This window comes from Carassius carassius, chromosome 20 (genome assembly GCF_963082965.1).
Source record: "Carassius carassius chromosome 20, fCarCar2.1, whole genome shotgun sequence".
NCBI classification, from domain to species: domain Eukaryota; kingdom Metazoa; phylum Chordata; class Actinopteri; order Cypriniformes; family Cyprinidae; genus Carassius; species Carassius carassius.
The window spans coordinates 55,001-72,500 of NC_081774.1; the positions used below are offsets into that span (position 1 = coordinate 55,001).

General features: G+C 38.0%; 1 protein-coding gene across 2 annotated transcripts in view; it reads right to left on the reverse strand.

The window, feature by feature from the left end:
* LOC132095935 (receptor-type tyrosine-protein phosphatase mu-like) overlaps positions 1-17,500 on the reverse strand; it is a 165,764-nt gene that overhangs the window by 53,212 nt on the left and 95,052 nt on the right. Inside the window, exons 12-16 of one of the 2 annotated variants that reach the window (XM_059501023.1) lie at positions 11,505-11,781; positions 5,920-5,956; positions 5,406-5,480; positions 4,315-4,450; positions 1,347-1,376 (exon numbers count right to left, since the gene is read on the reverse strand). In XM_059501023.1, the coding sequence (XP_059357006.1) occupies positions 1,347-1,376; positions 4,315-4,450; positions 5,406-5,480; positions 5,920-5,956; positions 11,505-11,781 (555 nt within the window). The remainder of the gene's footprint in view (positions 1-1,346; positions 1,377-4,314; positions 4,451-5,405; positions 5,481-5,919; positions 5,957-11,504; positions 11,782-17,500) is intronic. The other variant, XM_059501024.1, reaches the window with a different exon arrangement.

Consider the following 17,500-nt stretch of genomic DNA (forward strand, 5'->3'; position numbering starts at 1 on the left):
AGTATTGTATAAGGGTTTTTTAGAATGTGATCAAACTGTTTAAAATAGCTGAGCTATGATATCTAAAAAAGATTTTTTTTAAATGTAAATTTAGTATGCACATTATACCACCATTCACAATTGTGACACCAAAAAAAAAAAATAATAATAATTATTAATTATTTCAAAGGGTTACTAATGACAAATGATTTGGACATTATCATGTCTGGGAAAAATTTGGGATTAAACCAGTTAAGACTAGACTAGAGATTTAACCTCAACAGGAAACAAAAATATTAGATTAAATATAAAACTTAAACTCAATCAAAATGACATATGTTGCCCTGGCACTAACTGAAATAACATTATTTAGTTGCATAGTTGAAGTATTAAAATGACTAAAACTGAAATAAAAGATAAATAATAAAAATAAAAACAAAAGAAAAATGAATACAACGGAAAAAGCACAAACTTGAACTAAAATTCAAATGAAAACTGAAAATATATATAAAATAAATATATAAAATTTTTTATTAAAAATATTTAAAAGTCATACTGTTGTAATTGCAGTTACTGAAATAAAACAAGTTTAGGTTGAAGTACTAAAATGATTTCTAACACTGAAATAAAAAAATAAATGAAAGGTAAAATGCAAAACTTAAACCTAATACAAATGACAAACTAAAACTTGAATTAAATTGAAAAGCGAAACTCATGGCTGCATTCAATCTCACAAAAGAGCTAAATTGTTATTTTCTGTAGCGCAGTATTTTCGAATGGTACTAGTCTTTTTTTTATTTTTTATAATTGGCTCTGGTCTGAAAGAAACCCAGTTCTCGATATCCACCGACATAAACAAACAAACAGCTCAGCACGACAAACAAACAAACAAACAAACAGCACAGATCAAGCATCCATTAAACCAACATCATGATAATGATGCACTTCATTCGACTTCATGCAATGAACACCAACCATGCAGGAAAACTGGAGCCAAACGCCAGAAGCATGTGACGACTGCAATTAATAACAATGATGATGATGATGATGATTAATGAGATGGAGGGTAATGCACGTATCCCTTCCCTGAGCTGGGCAACGGAAAAACAAGGAGAAGTTTCCTTGGGAAAGTGGTTCTTCTAATAATCTATGAGCTACAAAGCTCAATCACATCGACTGTAAATGAATCATTAGTAATCATAATCAAAGCTCACAGACAGATGATGGAGAATCACATCGATTAGCAATATTAACAATTAGAGATAACGCTCTGGGACTGAAGAGCCCTGGAGTCTCGGAGCGGAGCGGAGCGTCATGCAGCTCGAGCACAGCATGGCACTAACAGTGTACAAAGGTGTTTTACTTACAGGTAGTAAGTGTAGGACTGATAGGTTCTCCTGCCCAGTGCAGTGGTGGAGGGGGTTAAGCAGTGGAGGGGGATGAAGATGGAAGGAAAGAAAAAGTAAAAAATATTAATGTTACGAAACGATAGAAAATGAACAGAAGCAGACATGGTGGCATTCGTGAGAGAGAGAGAGATGAACCCATGTGACTCAACTGACCAACCAGAGCGTCATGTGATTTACTGTACATACAGTACACTCACACCAGAAATCATTCAGAGAGGAGATATATATATATATATATATATATTATTCTAGTTTTATACTAGTGGGTGCAGGTGCTCTGACATATTATACTTCCAGTAAAAGTTGGGAGTAAAAATTATTCAGACACTTTGTTTTGCTCAAGTGTTTTTACTTTAATCGCTAATGAGATCTTTTTACACCACTGAACTGCTCGATATCCAACCAAATCATTACCTACCTTTCTTAATCTGACATCATCAAGAACGTGTGTGTGAGTGTGTGTGTGTGTGTGTGTGTGTGTGAGTGTGTGTGTGTGAGTGTGTGTGTGTGTGTGTGTGTGTGTGTGTGTGAGTGTGTGTGTGTGTGTGTGAGTGTGTGTGTGTGTGTGTGAGTGAGTGTGTGTGTGTGTGTGTGTGAGTGTGTGTGTGTGTGTGTGTGAGTGTGTGTGTGTGTGTGTGTGTGAGTGTGTGTGTGTGTGAGTGTGTGTGTGTGAGTGTGTGTGTGTGTGTGTGTGTGTGTGAGTGTGTGTGTGAGTGAGTGTGTGTGTGTGTGTGTGTGTATTATAAATGTCTTCACTGGCACTTTTGATCAATTTAATGCATCCTCTGTGAATAAAATAATTCGTTTTTGGAACTGACTCAGTTTCCACAAAAAAATAAAAAATAAATTGGCATAAAAATATTGTGCAGCACGACTGTGTTCAACATTGATAATAATCAGAAATGTTTCTTGAGCAGTAAATCATCATATTATTCTGATTTCTGAAGATCATGTGACACTGAAGACTGGAGGAATGATGCTGAAAATACAGCGGAGCATCACAGAAATAAATTACACTTTAACACAGATTCACACAGAAAACAGATGTTTTACATTAGAATAATATTTAGCCGTTTTACTGTATTTTTGATGAAATAAATGCAGCTCTGGTGAGCAGAAGAGACTTCTTTCTTACCATTAACTGGTATATTATCTGCATCTATCTATAATCTGTCCGTGAGCATTAATATGTGCATTAAGTCTTTATGAGGATGATGTCATGTGTGAAAGGTCAATCAGAACACACTGTACATTAGTAATAAAACCAACATTAATTCACCTTCCTCAGTGCATCTCCTAATTTTTCAGGATGTAATTAGAGGAATATGAAAACATTTGCGCAGTAAATGATCAGATGCAGCGTCCAGAGCATGCGCTTGGCCTTAAATGAGGAATTAGCATACTCTCCTTGCGTTCTAATCTAATTTAGCAAATTAAACCAAATAGATGCAGGAGATTCAATCACGCTTGTTCATTTGATTAAAGCATACTGAACGGGATTCAATTAAAATGTCTACGGAGTGATCAAGGCTCCAGAATTATTAAACACACGTGTGTGAAATAAACACATCTCTTCATGACATACAGAACCAGAACGGATGACTTTACAGCAGCGCTTCTCAACCACTTTCACTCCTTAAAAAATACAAATGAACCCAAAAGAGTTGTCAGTTTAATGTCATGCAGCTTAGTTTTTAATAGCATGCGTTTTAAAGCGTTCAATTTAATATTATGTTAATATAAATGCATTTTAATAATGCAAAGTTTTCCTCTGGATGAGAAGCGCTGATTTACTCACACATTTCCAAATGTAACCATCTTAAACAAATGTTGTGAAGTATATAATGTATTGCAGAGATGATGTCATCAGCACAGACATTTAGACAGATGTATGAGCGTTCATCAGTCACAGATCTACTGAGATTCCCTCGTCTTTTTGAGATGCAGGGTCACTGGGAGAACAGCTCTTTATCAGGTCATAACACAGCATATTAACCAGGCTTATCAACATAATTAGACTAATAATTCAGTGTTGCATTGACAATGCGGAGGAAAGGTCAGGTGAGGAGAATCTATTATTAATATCTGCAGTTAAACTCCAGAAGATCTGATTGGCTCTCTGTGGTTTAATATTAATGTACAGGTTATAATAACAGTCACAGGACTGAAATAACAGAGTTTCATCTTGCAGTTGCTTCGATATACAGGGAATGCATGCATTGAAAACACGTAAAGCCTGAATGCAATTTAATTCGTTTTGGTGAAAACCATCAGTAAAACCCTTTAAAATGCATTTGTTTCATACTAAATATAGTTAAAATCTATTAACATATTTAGTGACGCTCTACACTTTTTTTTGTAGTACTACATGTGCACAAAACACATAATGTAGCATTTATTTCAAATGCATATAATTATTTTCATGAATTTGAATTATTTTTAACATAAACTACATATGAAACACTGCATTCCCAAAAATGAATGGCATCCATTTGATTTTATTTAAAAATCATATGCATTTATTTATGCATAAATCTGTTCATATGACAAGCCGTGGAACAAGCAATATTCAATCAGTTGAAATGTGTGAGATTTAATGATATTATTAATTATTTGATGATAAATATATAAACCTTGTATTTAAAACGTGTTCAGATTAATAGCACTATTGCAGAAATTTGATCTCGTTCAGTAAAGTGTGACTGACAAATACTGTATCAACAAGCATTAGATTACATTTATTCGTGTTTATGTTAAAACTTTGTCTTCTGAATGAATAGAACATTTAAATACAATTCGAATACATAATTAGTAAAGTTAAGCCTAAATATGTTTTGAGTGTAATTTCACACATTTAAGGAGAGGTTTTTAGATTCGATTTAGGTTTTTAACACCGATGTGTGTGTGTGTGTGTCTCAGTTCTTACCGTTTCTTCATGAGCAGCACCACGCCGAGGAAGATGATGACGAAGAGCAGTATTCCTGCGATGACGCCGGCGATCTTCACCGTGTGGTCGGTCTGTTTCTCCGGCTCCACTGCGTTGGGTTTGTGTGTCGCCGCACCTGAGATCAACCGAAGGTCAAAGGTCATACAGAAGATTGTTTGAAGCAAGACACTTCATGCACTGCTCAGTTGAGATATTTTGATCTATTTTGATCTATCTTTAAAGGTGGCAAGTTTTTTTCTATTCTTCAGCAACACTTACATGTACAAAAAAGTTGTTTTATTCCTATATTATAAGGGTTTTTACTGAGGGGTTTGTTAATTTGTCATATTTAAACATAATATTTCATTGTTATCTACACTTTTCTACACTTTTTTTCTAATTTTAAGATCAAATAAAATAAAGCATCAGAAATAGATATTAAAAATGTACAAAATACTGATGACATCATTTGGACGGGCCAGAATCCTCAACTTCCTGTTTCAGCAGGAAACAAAGGAAATATAGTTGTGTTTCTCGTTTAATTCATTTCCGTTTCCGGGATTTTTTTTCCTTTGCTTGTCAGTGAATGTGTTTTTACCACTGTCACCGAATCTGAAGAACCATATTCATCTGCTGAAATAATCATAAAAAAACTTTGAAATAAGAAAAATAAATAAAGAACTAAAATAAAATATTAAAAACCTTAAACTTATTTGATTTCACCTACTTACTAGGGCAACATTTAGCATTTTTATTTGGTTTAACTTAAAGTACTAAAATAACAAAAAGTAAAACCGATATAAAATGAATAAAACTTATATAGACATATCTAAAATAAAATGATACAAAATATAAAACCATGCAACAAAAATGCTAAAATTAATTAAATTGAATTAAAATGATGAAGAAAATGCAAAACATATCAATAAAAACTATCAACAATATTAAAATAACATTAATCCTAGAGAATTGATTGGTCAAAAAAATGTAATAAAACTTGACCAAGATGATGTCATCAGCGCTTTATTTCTGCTAAGATTATGTTAGAGAAAGACTCTTAAATTCATGCAGTGAGAGAGTGTGTTTCTGACCTGTTAGCTGACCGTCTCCAGCGGCCGGAGCGATGCGAACGTAAGGAGTGGTGAGCTGCGTCACCAAGATAGCAGCTGCAAGAACAAGAGAAAGAACCAGTGTGTGTGTGTGTGTGTGTGACAGAGAGAGAGAGAGAGAGAGAGAGACACAAGAAAACAAGCAGTTACTGAAAACCTGCACGACAGACACTCAACAGCAGAACATGCAGAACTTCATTTTCAGACACACTCAATATTAATCCTGGGCCGTCACGTCTCTCGTCTCACACTGCTCTTACTTTACCCTGGGTTAGTAATTAATCTTGGGTTAATGTTCTTATTTGCATGTTTACAAGGTTAATAGCATTGACTGGACACGTGATGCATGTGAACCATTTCAGAAACCGAATCAGGCTTTAACACTAACAGCATCTGTTCAGTCAGCCACTGCTGCGTCACGCTGATTACATGCAGTATTTTATGTGCATAATTGATCATTTTTGGCGTCTGCTTAGTGTCAGGTTAGAATGCCTACCTTTGGTAGCGACACGCACACAGTCAATTTTTGTCTCCTGAAAAACAAAAATATATACAAAATATCAAACATCTGAATGATTCATTAGAACAAATTATTATGTTGGCCAACATGTGCTGTTTTTAAATATATCTTTAAGGAATAAATATTGATTGATTAATTGATTGATACTTCTGTGATTATAATCCTAATTGAGTTTATATGATCTTATATGCTTAATTGTGTAAATATGCACTTTCCCACTGACTGTTCATTGTCTATGTAATCTTATTCACTACTGTAAAACATTTTTAACTCTAGAAAGGTTCCATATACATATAACAACAACAACAACAGCAACAATAATAATGTTCATAGCAATAATTGGTAGTAGTAGTATTAATATTATTATTATTTATGGTAACAACAATACTACTACTACTACTAATAGAACATTTTCAGAGCTTTTACAGTAGTATAAAATGTAATAATAATAATAAAAATAATGATAAACATTTATTATAATGATTATAATATAAATTATAATGCTGTTTTTATTATTATTACATTTTAATGAATAAATTAAATTCTACTAACATTCTGTTGATAGTCCTACAGTAACAAGTGTATCATGTGCATCAGCCATCTGTGGTGTACACTGATGAGGTTCAGTGTTTTCTACAGGAGTAAGTAATGTTTTACTCTTGTCAGCAGAATGAAAACAGTTCAGTAACTGGTTCTGCTGCTGCACGACTCCAGTGATGTATATGCTGATGTATTTTCTATGCCTGCTAAGCAGCTGCAGCATTAAAAGTGCATTTCAGCTGAATGCTGTATGTGAGCGTTCAGTACGAGCACCTGGAGCACGACTCTCTTTACTGCCTGTAATCAAACTAACGTCTGACATCAGTCTTCAGCTACACAAACACTAACAACAAAGCACCGTGTTCTGCTTTATTACTGATGTTCTTTTTAATATGCCGACTGATGTGCTCTCTAGTTCTGTCAGTTTATCAAAGCCAGCGTACTGTTATTGCACATAAACATTGTTTCAAAAGACTGAAACTCTTGCTAGAGCTTTCAAACTACATCTGTTAAAATTACCACCATCATTTCGGTCTTTCTTAACAGCCCAACAACCACCTAGCAGCACAAAAGTAACCATTCAAAACACTTTGGAAATGCCCAAGCAACCACAGAACCTGTCCAACAATTTAACAATACCCTAACAACACTCTAGCACCCATCCAGAACAACCTAGCAACACCCTAGCAACCACAGAACCTGTGCAACAATTTAACAATACCCTAACAACACACTAGCACCCATCCAGAACAACCTAGCAACACCCTAGCAACCACAGAACCTGTGCAACAGTCTAAAAATACCCTAACAACACCCTAGCACCCATCCAGAACAACCTAGCAACACCATAGCAACCCTAGAACCTGTGCAACAGTCTAAAAAAAGCCTAACAACACCCTAGCACCCATCCAGAACCACCTAGCAACCACAGAACCTAAGGAACAGACTAACAATACCCTAACAACACCTTAGCACCTATCCAGAACAACCTAGCAACACCCTAGCAACCACAGAACCTGTGTAACAGTCTAACAATAACCTAACAATGCCTTATCACCTATCCAGAACAACCTAGTAACACCCTAGCAACCCTAGAACCTTTGCAACAGTCTAACAATACCCTTACAATAACCTAGCACCCATCCAGAACAACCTAGCAACACCCTAGCAACCACAAAACCTTTGGAACAGACTAACAATACCCTAACAACACCTTAGCACCCATCCAGAACAACCTAGCAACACCCTAGCAACCATAAAACATGTGCAACAGTCTAACAATACCCTAACAACACCCTAGCACCCATCCAGAACAACTTAGCAACCCTAGAACCTGTGCAACAGTCTAACAATAACCTAACAACACCCTAGCACCCATCCAGAACAACCTAGCAACACCCTAGCAGCCACAAAACCTTTGGAACAGACTAACAATACCCTAACAACACCTTAGCACCAATCCAGAACAACCTAGCAACACCCTAGCAACCCTAGAACCTGTGCAACAGTCTAACAATAACCTAACAACACCCTACCACCCATCCAGAACAACCTAGCAACACCCTAGCAACCACAGAACCTATGGAACAGACTAACAATAACCTAACAACACCCTAGCACCCATCCAGAACAACCTAGCAACCCCAGAACCTGTGCAACAGCCTAAAACTGCCTAACAACACCCTAGCAACCATCCAGAACAACCTAGCAACACCCTAGTAACCACATAACCTGTGGAACAGTCCAACAATGCCCTAACAACACCCTGGCACTTATCCAGGACAACCTAGCAACCATAGAACATGTGCAACGATCTAGCAATGCCCTAGCACCCAATCGCATAGCAACTGCCTAGCATACATCCAGAACAACCTAGCAACACCGTAGCAACCACCAGAACCTGTGCAACACACTTTCACCTTTTCAGAACAGCCTAACAACATCATAGCAACAACCATAACCTGTGCAGCAGTGTAACAATTAACTAGCAACTGCCTTGGAACCGTAACATCCCAGAAATATCACATAAATCACACATACAACCTGCAAAGATGAGATGTTAAATAATTTTAATTAAGGTAATTTCCTACAAAATATTTAAAGATGCATGAAAAAAAGAATAAAAACACAAATTTACTTGAGAAGCAAAACTGCATTGCATCTTAGGAGTTGTTTTCATAGCCTGTATCTTCAATGCAAGTGTATTTTGTCTGACTGCACTGGCAGATTTGTTCACTTGTTTAAGTATTTTAAAAAAGTGGCAAAAAATCACTAGAAACAAAATTCTCTGAATACTAGGCTTAATATCTAATGCAGTCAACTGATCTTCTTTTAAGGAATTTTAGAGGCTTTAACTGGAAAATTAGACAAACTCTTATTAAGAAGAGCCCTGAACATCTCAGCAACTTTTATGTTTCCCAGCAAGTCTTGAGTATTTTTCTAATCTTCAGCTTGTCTTACACTGTTCGGTGGCATTTAAACACACACTTCCACCTTCAGCTGTCCATTAGAGCCTAAGAACGACCTTTGACCTGCTGAACGAGACTCTCCACAACATAAACACTCGTCCAGCTATTTAAAAGAAACGCGAACACAAATATGCATTTAGCAGCACATTCTGAAAGCACTGAAAGGGCTGATTTAATGAATAAGAGCTCTTAAATAGACAGACATGAGGGCCGTCTCTAGTTCCTGTCTGCATCCATCAGGAGGCTAAAACACAGATCCTCAGTCAATAATGACATCAGTTTACAGCCGCCAGCTCCTCCTCGGCCTTTTACAGCAGCATGACTGTCAATCCAAATGCCAGGAGATCTTTAAAAGCTTGACGAGAGATGAGATGCATTAAAGGGGTCATCAGATGATTCACTTTTACATGTTGTTTGAACTGAAATGTGTCTTGGACACAACCACCCTATAACACAAAAAGTCCACCCAATGTTTTTTTTTTTAATTCCAAGAAATGGACAGCTCTTCAGACTGCAAAAAATTATTTTCTTACTCATTATTTTTTACTTGTTTTCTAGAACAAATATCTGAACATTCTTGAATCAAAATGCATTTACTTATCAAGCAAAATGGCTTAAATATATTATCTTTAACCGAGCAAAAATATCTACCAATGGGGTTAGAAAAGTAATCAAAGGCTAATAAGATTATCTTTCTTGCCTCACTGCCAGATATTTTTGCTCGTTTTAAGCAAAAACAAACATCTTCTTCATGTTAACTGTCAAGTAAATTAATCTTGATTCAAGAATGTTTATACATTTGTACTAGAAAGTCAAAAATACTAGGAGGATTAGTTATAGCAGAGCACCCTACAGAAGAGAGGGGCGGGGTCAGCAGAGCTCATTAGCATTTAAAGGGACATGCACCGAAACGGTTTGCTCTGTGAACAGCTCTGTTTTTGACAAGGTAAAAAGGGTGTTGTTTTACACTACCATTGAGACATTTTAACCAAAGTATGTTATAGACTTTTCATTAAGACCCTAAAGAATCATATCAACTTGGAAAATGGGAGTCCGATGACCTCTTTAAGTCAAAGCGTGTGTCAATCAAAAGCCTTCGAGAAACATGGCTCTAAAACGCAGAGGGTTTTCTGAGTGAAACCTGTTCCCTGACCTCCTCTTCCGTGTGTTTTTGAAGACGTGGGTCAAGGTCAAGGCGTCCGGAGGGACTCTCTTCACCTCCGCTCTCTGTTTTACCCACAATTATCATCTTCATCGAGAGCCACTCAACGCCTGAATATCTGAAGCGCTTGATGCTGTCTTGACTCTCAATCTCTCTCTGTGTCTCCCAAATTATCATTCAACACTGCAAAAATGATTTCATTATGCAGTATTTGGTCTAGCTTTCCAGCACACATATCTAAATATCCTAAAATCAAGATGCATTTACTGGAGAAGCAGAATGACTTAAGATGATGTTGTGATCTGAAAAAATGCATGAAAATGAAGTTATGCTTTAAGCTAAAGCAAATTTCTGCCAATGAGATCAGAAATAGCTTAATTCAAAGAGAAAACAAAAGTATTTTTCTGACTAGACTGGCAAATATTTTTCTGGTTTTAAGAATAAACTCACTTTTTTGATCACATTTTGATCAATTTCTCAGAAGCTGAGATTTGATAGCATTAAGTCATTTGTTTCTTCAGTAAATCTTGCATCTTGGTTTAAGGATATTTAATGCTGGAAAACAAGACAGAGATACTGATGAAGAAAATCTTTCTTTCTTATTTTTTTTTTTTTTTTTTTTTGCAGTGAACAAGTGCCAAATGCAAATAAATAAATAAATCTATTAACTTTCTTAGGAAATGCAACCTCACATAATTTAGGGTTTTAAAGTAAATCTGAAGTTCATTCTGAGCTCAGTACCTCTCGCATTTCCATTCACTCAAATAATCCAGAATTGTATTTTAAAAAAAAATAAATAAATAAAAAATCCTAGGAAGCAATAAAAGTAATCTTGTTTTCCTATTGAAACTATTTTCTTACCCCATTGGCAGATTTGTTATTTATTTACTTTTATATATTTTAAGTCATTTTTATTCTCAAATAAATGTATCTTCATTAAAAAATAAATTATATACAGTATATATATATATTATTATTTTTTTATTTTTTGCAGTGTGGAACTAACTGAAAGTTTGGAAACTAATTGAAATTTATAATTAATTTTGTATATTCAATTAATTTCATTTAATGTTTATTTTATTTTAAGTAATGATTTTTAATATAGCTTTAGTTTACTGGTGGCAAAATGATTCGAAGACTAGTATTTTCAGCAGCTAAAAATGTTTTACGTCAGTTATGTCTATCTTTTGCTGTAGTGTGTCAGTAGGAAATATCAGTTTAGATTTCCAAAGATGTGATCATCATCAGTCTGGAGTGACATGAAGAAATAGATCGCACTGAGACAGACTCGATCCAGAAGAACTGTGGAAATACTAGTGTTCTAATCATGATGGCCAGCACTGTATAATCAGTTCAGACTGGGTTCAGACTGATGGGATGGATGCATGTACCCCGTTGGCGGCGCTGACGGCCTGATAGTAGATGCTGTAGCTCTTGTGAGGAAGCAGCGGGGCGTTCCAGTATCCTCCGTAGGTTCGGTTGTCTCCGATGGTGAACGTCTGCGGCTGTGAGATGCCTGCGGAGGGGAACTCAGCGCTGTAGTAGTACTGAGAGTTCAGCACGCTGGCGTTATGATAGTGAACCGGCAGCGGATAACAGTGCAGGATCTCCACTTCACCTCCACGAGCCCTTCGAGGACGCTCCTCCTCAACAACCACCTGATACACACTGAGACAGACAGACACTTGTTTTATATATATATATATGTCTGTTCTTAATTCAGTGTAAACACTATGCTTTGGCAATACATTGTAACAATTGTCATGCCAATAAACCACATATTGAATTGAGTTGAGAGAAAACGCTGATTTTATTTATTTTATATTTGCATCAGAGCATCAGTACTAGATTTTTATTAAAAGCCATAAATCACAGACAGCACAGTAAAGATTACAATGTGTATAAACTCACAAACAACATGTTTTTCATCCATGAGAATCTGTGGAGTAAAATAAGTTAAATTGATTCAGAATGCTCCTTAAATATTATTAGAACTACGAAGTAATTTAAAAATAATAAAACAAAATTTAAAACGGTAAAATGACTTACGATATCAAGTCTTGTTTTCTGAAGAGAAATATCTGCCAGTGGGGAAAGAAAAATAATCCTGTTTAATCCTTTGAATTAAGATGATTTTTCTTTCCCCACTGGCAGATATTTTTACTAGTATTAAGGGAAAACAAACAAAATTTTGATTCTTTTCTTTAAAAAACAAGACTTATTGTCTTTAGCCATTTTGCTTGTCAAGTAAATACATCTCGATTCAAGGATGTTTTAATATTTATACTAGAAAACAAGACAAAAATAGTAAGAAAACCATTTTTTGCAGTGTGTGTATAAACAATATTTGCAGTTTTAACTATATAAAACTATATAATTGTGTTTTTGCAATGCATTTTTTTTTATATGAAATATGATATGAACAATGTTTTGAGAGTTACATAATCAGAAAGGTCAGTATAATTGACCTTCTGTAAGAGAGAGTGTGTTTGATGAAACCTGCTTCGCTGTCTCTCTCACTCTCTCTCCATTTCTCTCTCTCTCTCTCTCTCTCTCTCTTTCTCTGTCTTTCTCTCTCTCTCTCCCCATCTCTCTCTCTCTCTCGAACTCTCTTACCGTTTCTGTTTAAAGATCTTTTAAGTGTGAGTTTGCGCTTGTTAATATAGGCTTGGGAGGTTTAAGGTGGGACGAATTTCGCCGGATAGGGACGAAATTCGATCCGGCCTTTGCTGGGTGGCAATGGCGTCCTCAGAACGCGTGAGTTTGGACAATGTGTTGCGAAGACACGGTATCAAACTCGCGCCTGTGAGTAATGTTTCGGTGGAACAATGTATTTTGAGCGTAGGAGAAGTTGTTGGTTGCGATAGTATTTTATCAGCTTTGCGCATGAACAGCGCTGTTGTTGTCTTTCTAGACGCCATTGAAAAAGTCAATAGTATTGTTCAGAATGGCGTTGTTATACAGGATTCCTTCACATCCGTAATGCCGCTGCTTCAACCGGCGAAAATAGTTATTCTGTCTAATGTTCCCCCGTTCAATAGCAGAGCTTTCAAGGCATGGTAAAGTAGTGTCCCAAATGAAAAAGATCCCGTTTGGCTGTAAATCACCGCTACTTAAGCATGTTGTTTGCTTTAGACGTCAGGTATATATGGTTTTGAATAAAGATGCGGACGAATTGAATGTGGCTTTCAAATTTAAGGTTTATGGTTTTGATTATGTGGTCTTTGTTACCTCTGATGTTATGAAATGTTACCGATGCGGAAAAGAGGGACATATTTGAGGTGCATGTACTGAGAAAGTTAATGATGCTGAAATTGTTGATAGTGAGAGGATAGGTGAGATGGCTGAAGATGGGACCAACGCTGCTTCTGCTGAGGAAGACATGCATGTGGATGTGGAAAGTAGGAGAAGTGAGACTCCTGAGGATGAGGAAACTGTGGAGACTGTAGGGAAACAAGCTCATGGCACAACGATAGGTGCAGAAACTGATGAATCCACAATATACATGGGCACATGCAAGGGGAAATGTTATATCCCTGGCTAGAATTGATAGGTTTTATTGCTATAAGCATCATCTTAATATTGTAAAAAAATGTGTAATTGTTCCAATAGGTATTTCGGATCACTGTTTCACACACTCTGCTGCTCTGTGTTTCACGGAAACCTGGCTGAATGACGCCATACCGGACAGCGCGCTCCATCTGCCGGACTTTCAGCTGTTTAGAGCGGATCGCGATGCAGAATCAACGGGGAAATCACGCGGCGGCGGGACATGCTTTTACATCAATGAACGGTGGTGTACAGATGTAACTGTGTTAAAGAAGATGTGCTGTCCTGATCTAGAAATGCAGTTTGTCAACTGCAAACCGTTCTATTCGCCGCGGGAGTTTCACTCGCTCATTCTGGTTAGTGTTTACATCCCTCCGCAAGCGCATGTGAGCTCAGCTTTACAGAAACTCGCTGATCAGATCACAGAGATAGAACAACAACACCCGGAATCTGTTTTAATCATTCTCTGGGACTTTAATAAAGCCAATCTCTCCCGTGAACTGCCAAAATACAGACAGCATGTTACTTGTCCCACCAGAGACAGTAATATATTGGATCACTGTTACACAACAATAAAGGATGCATTTTACTCTGTTCCACGAGCAGCTTTGGGACGTTCTGATCACCTTCTGGTTCATCTTATACCGACCTACAGGCAGAAACTAAAATCAGCTAAACCTGTATTAAGGACTGTAAAAAAATGGACTAACGAAGCAGAGCAGGATTTACAATCTTGTTTTGACCTCACTGATTGGAGTGTTTTTGAAGCTGCTTCCACCGATCTGGATGAACTCACAGAGACCGTAACATCATATATCAGTTTCTGTGAGGATATGTGTATTCCTACCAAGACTCAACTAAATTACAACAATGACAAACCGTGGTTCACTGCAAAACTCAGACAGCTCCATCAGGCCAAAGAAGATGCTTACAGGAAGGGGGACAATGTCTTGTATAAACAGGCTAAATACACACTGGAAAAGGAGATCAGAGTGGCAAAGAGGAATTATTCTGAAAAAATAAGGACTCAGTTCACTTCGAACGACTCCGCATCAGTGTGGAAAAGCCTAAAGAAGATCACCAATTACAAGACACCACCCACAGCACTGTGGAGAATCAACGACTGGCAGACGATCTGAACGAGTTTTACTGCAGGTTTGAAAGAACACCCATCACCTGCCCTGAACACCTCTCCACACAACCGTTCACACCAATAACAACTCCTGCAACCAACCCTGAACACCTCTCCACACAACCGTTCACACCAATAACAACTCCTGCAACCAACCCTGAATGCCTCTCCACACAACCGTTCACACCATTAACAGCTCCTGCAACCCATCCTGAACAGCTCTCCAATCAAGCACTCTCACCATTCACACCTCCTGCATCCCTCCTCTCCCCCACACCTGCAATACAGATCAGCGAGGATGCGGTGCGCCAGGTCTTCCGGAAGCAGAAAAGGAAAAAAGCACCAGGCCCAGATTGTGTTACACCAGCCTGTCTGAAATCCTGTGCTGACCAGCTGGCCCCCATCTTCACAAAGATCTTCAACAGATCGCTGGAGCTGTGCGAAGTCCTTTCATGCTTCAAACACTCCACCATCATCCCCATCCCAATGAAACCCAAAATTACAGGACTAAATGACTACAGGCCTGTGGCTTTAACATCCGTAGTCATGAAGTCATTTGAAAAACTGGTGCTGGCCCACCTGAAGAACATCACTGGACCCTTGCTGGATCCTCTTCAGTTTGCCTACAGAGCAAACAGGTCTGTGGACGATGCAGTAAACATTGGACTGCATTATGTTCTGCAACACCTAGACAGACCGGGGACCTATGTGAGGATCCTGTTTGTGGACTTCAGCTCGGCTTTTAACACGATCATGCCAAACCTCCTCCTGCCCAAACTAACTCAGCTCTCCGTGCCCACCTCCGTCTGTCAGTGGATCAACAGCTTCCTGACAGACAGGCAGCAGCTAGTGAGGCTGGGAAAATACACATCCAGCACCCGTACAATCAGCACCGGAGCTCCCCAGGGCTGTGTTCTCTCCCCACTGCTCTTCTCCCTGTACACTAATGACTGCACATCTAAGGACCCTTCTGTCAAGCTCCTGAAGTTTGCAGATGACACCACAATCATCGGCCTCATTCAGGACGGTGACGAGTCTGCTTACAGGCAGGAGGTTAAAGAGCTGGCTGTCTGGTGCACTCTCAACAACCTGGAGCTTAACACGCTCAAAACAGTGGAGATGATTGTGGACTTCAGGAGAAACCCCCCTGCACTCCCCCCACTCACCATCATGAACAGCACTGTGACTGCAGTGGAGTCATTCAGGTTCCTGGGCACCACTATCTCTCAGGACCTGAAGTGGGACATTCACATTGACTCCATTGTGAAAAAGGCCCAGCAGAGGTTGTACTTCCTTCGCCAGCTGAGGAAGTTTAACCTGCCACAGGAGCTGCTGAAACAGTTCTACTCCACCATCATCGAATCCATCCTCTGCACTTCAGTAACTGTCTGGTTCAGCTCAGCTTCTAAATCTGACCTCAGAAGACTACATAGGGTAGTCCGGACTGCTGAGCGAATCATCGGTTCAACTCTCCCATCTATTCAAGAACTGTACTTATCCAGAGTGAGCAAAAGGGCTGTTAAAATCACTCTGGACCCCTCACATCCAGCACACTCCCTCTTTGAACTGTTGCCATCTGGTCGACGCTACAGAGCACTGAGCACCAGAACGACCAGACACAGGAACAGTTTCGTCCCTCAGGCAATCCATCTAATGAACAGCTGATACACACTGAACACACTACACTTTATATTTATATACACATACACTTAATTTATCTAACAAACATACTTGGTATACACTTAAAATTTGCACATAATATACATGTACATACATAACTGCATTTTTGTAATATACCTGCCTACAATTGTCAATTTGTATATTGTCATTCCTTATCTACTTATTTGTATTTTTTGTATTTTTATATTCTTTTATTATGTGTTTTATGTTCTGTCGCTGTCATTCTGTTGTACTGCGGAGCTTCTGTCACGAAAACAAATTCCTCGTATGTGTAAACAAACCTGGCAATAAAGCTCATTCTGATTCTGATTCTGATTCAAATGGATGCCCCATCTAAGTGGTGGTTTGAGTGCCCCTTTTAAGGTTTTTAGGGGCATTACACAGGGTTGTGCAATATTGGGAATGTTATATTCTTTGGCTATTGAGCCTCTGTTGAATAAACTTCGATCAGAAATTGAAGGTTTTTCTTTGCACAGTGGTGATATATTTAAAGTTTCAGCTTATGCTGATGATGTTATAATCATGGTTAATGGGCAGCGAGATATTAAGCAAATGGAGGGTGTTATACGAGACTTTGGAGTTATCTGAGCTGCTAAAGTAAACTGGGAAAAGAGCGAGGTATTGGCAATAGGAAAATGGGAGCTGGGCCTGCCAGTTTTACCTGAAAGTATAACCTGGAAAAAGGGAGGTCTCAAATATTTAGGAGTTTATCTTGGAGATGCAATTACACAGCAAAAGAATTGGGATGGGGTAGTAGAGAGGATGGTAGGCAGACTGGCTAAATGGAAGTGCATTCATTCACAATTATCTTTTAGGGGAAGAGTGTTAATAGTGAACAATTTGGTTTCTTCGATACTCTGGCATCAACTGTTTTGTGTGGACCCACCCGTAGGATTATTATCTTTTTTTGGGATCGATTGCACTGGATTACACAAGGTGTATTGTTTCTTCCTAAAGATGAAGGTGGGCAAGGTTTGGTCCACTTGCCAAGCAGAATGGCAGCATTTCGTTTACAATTCATTCAGA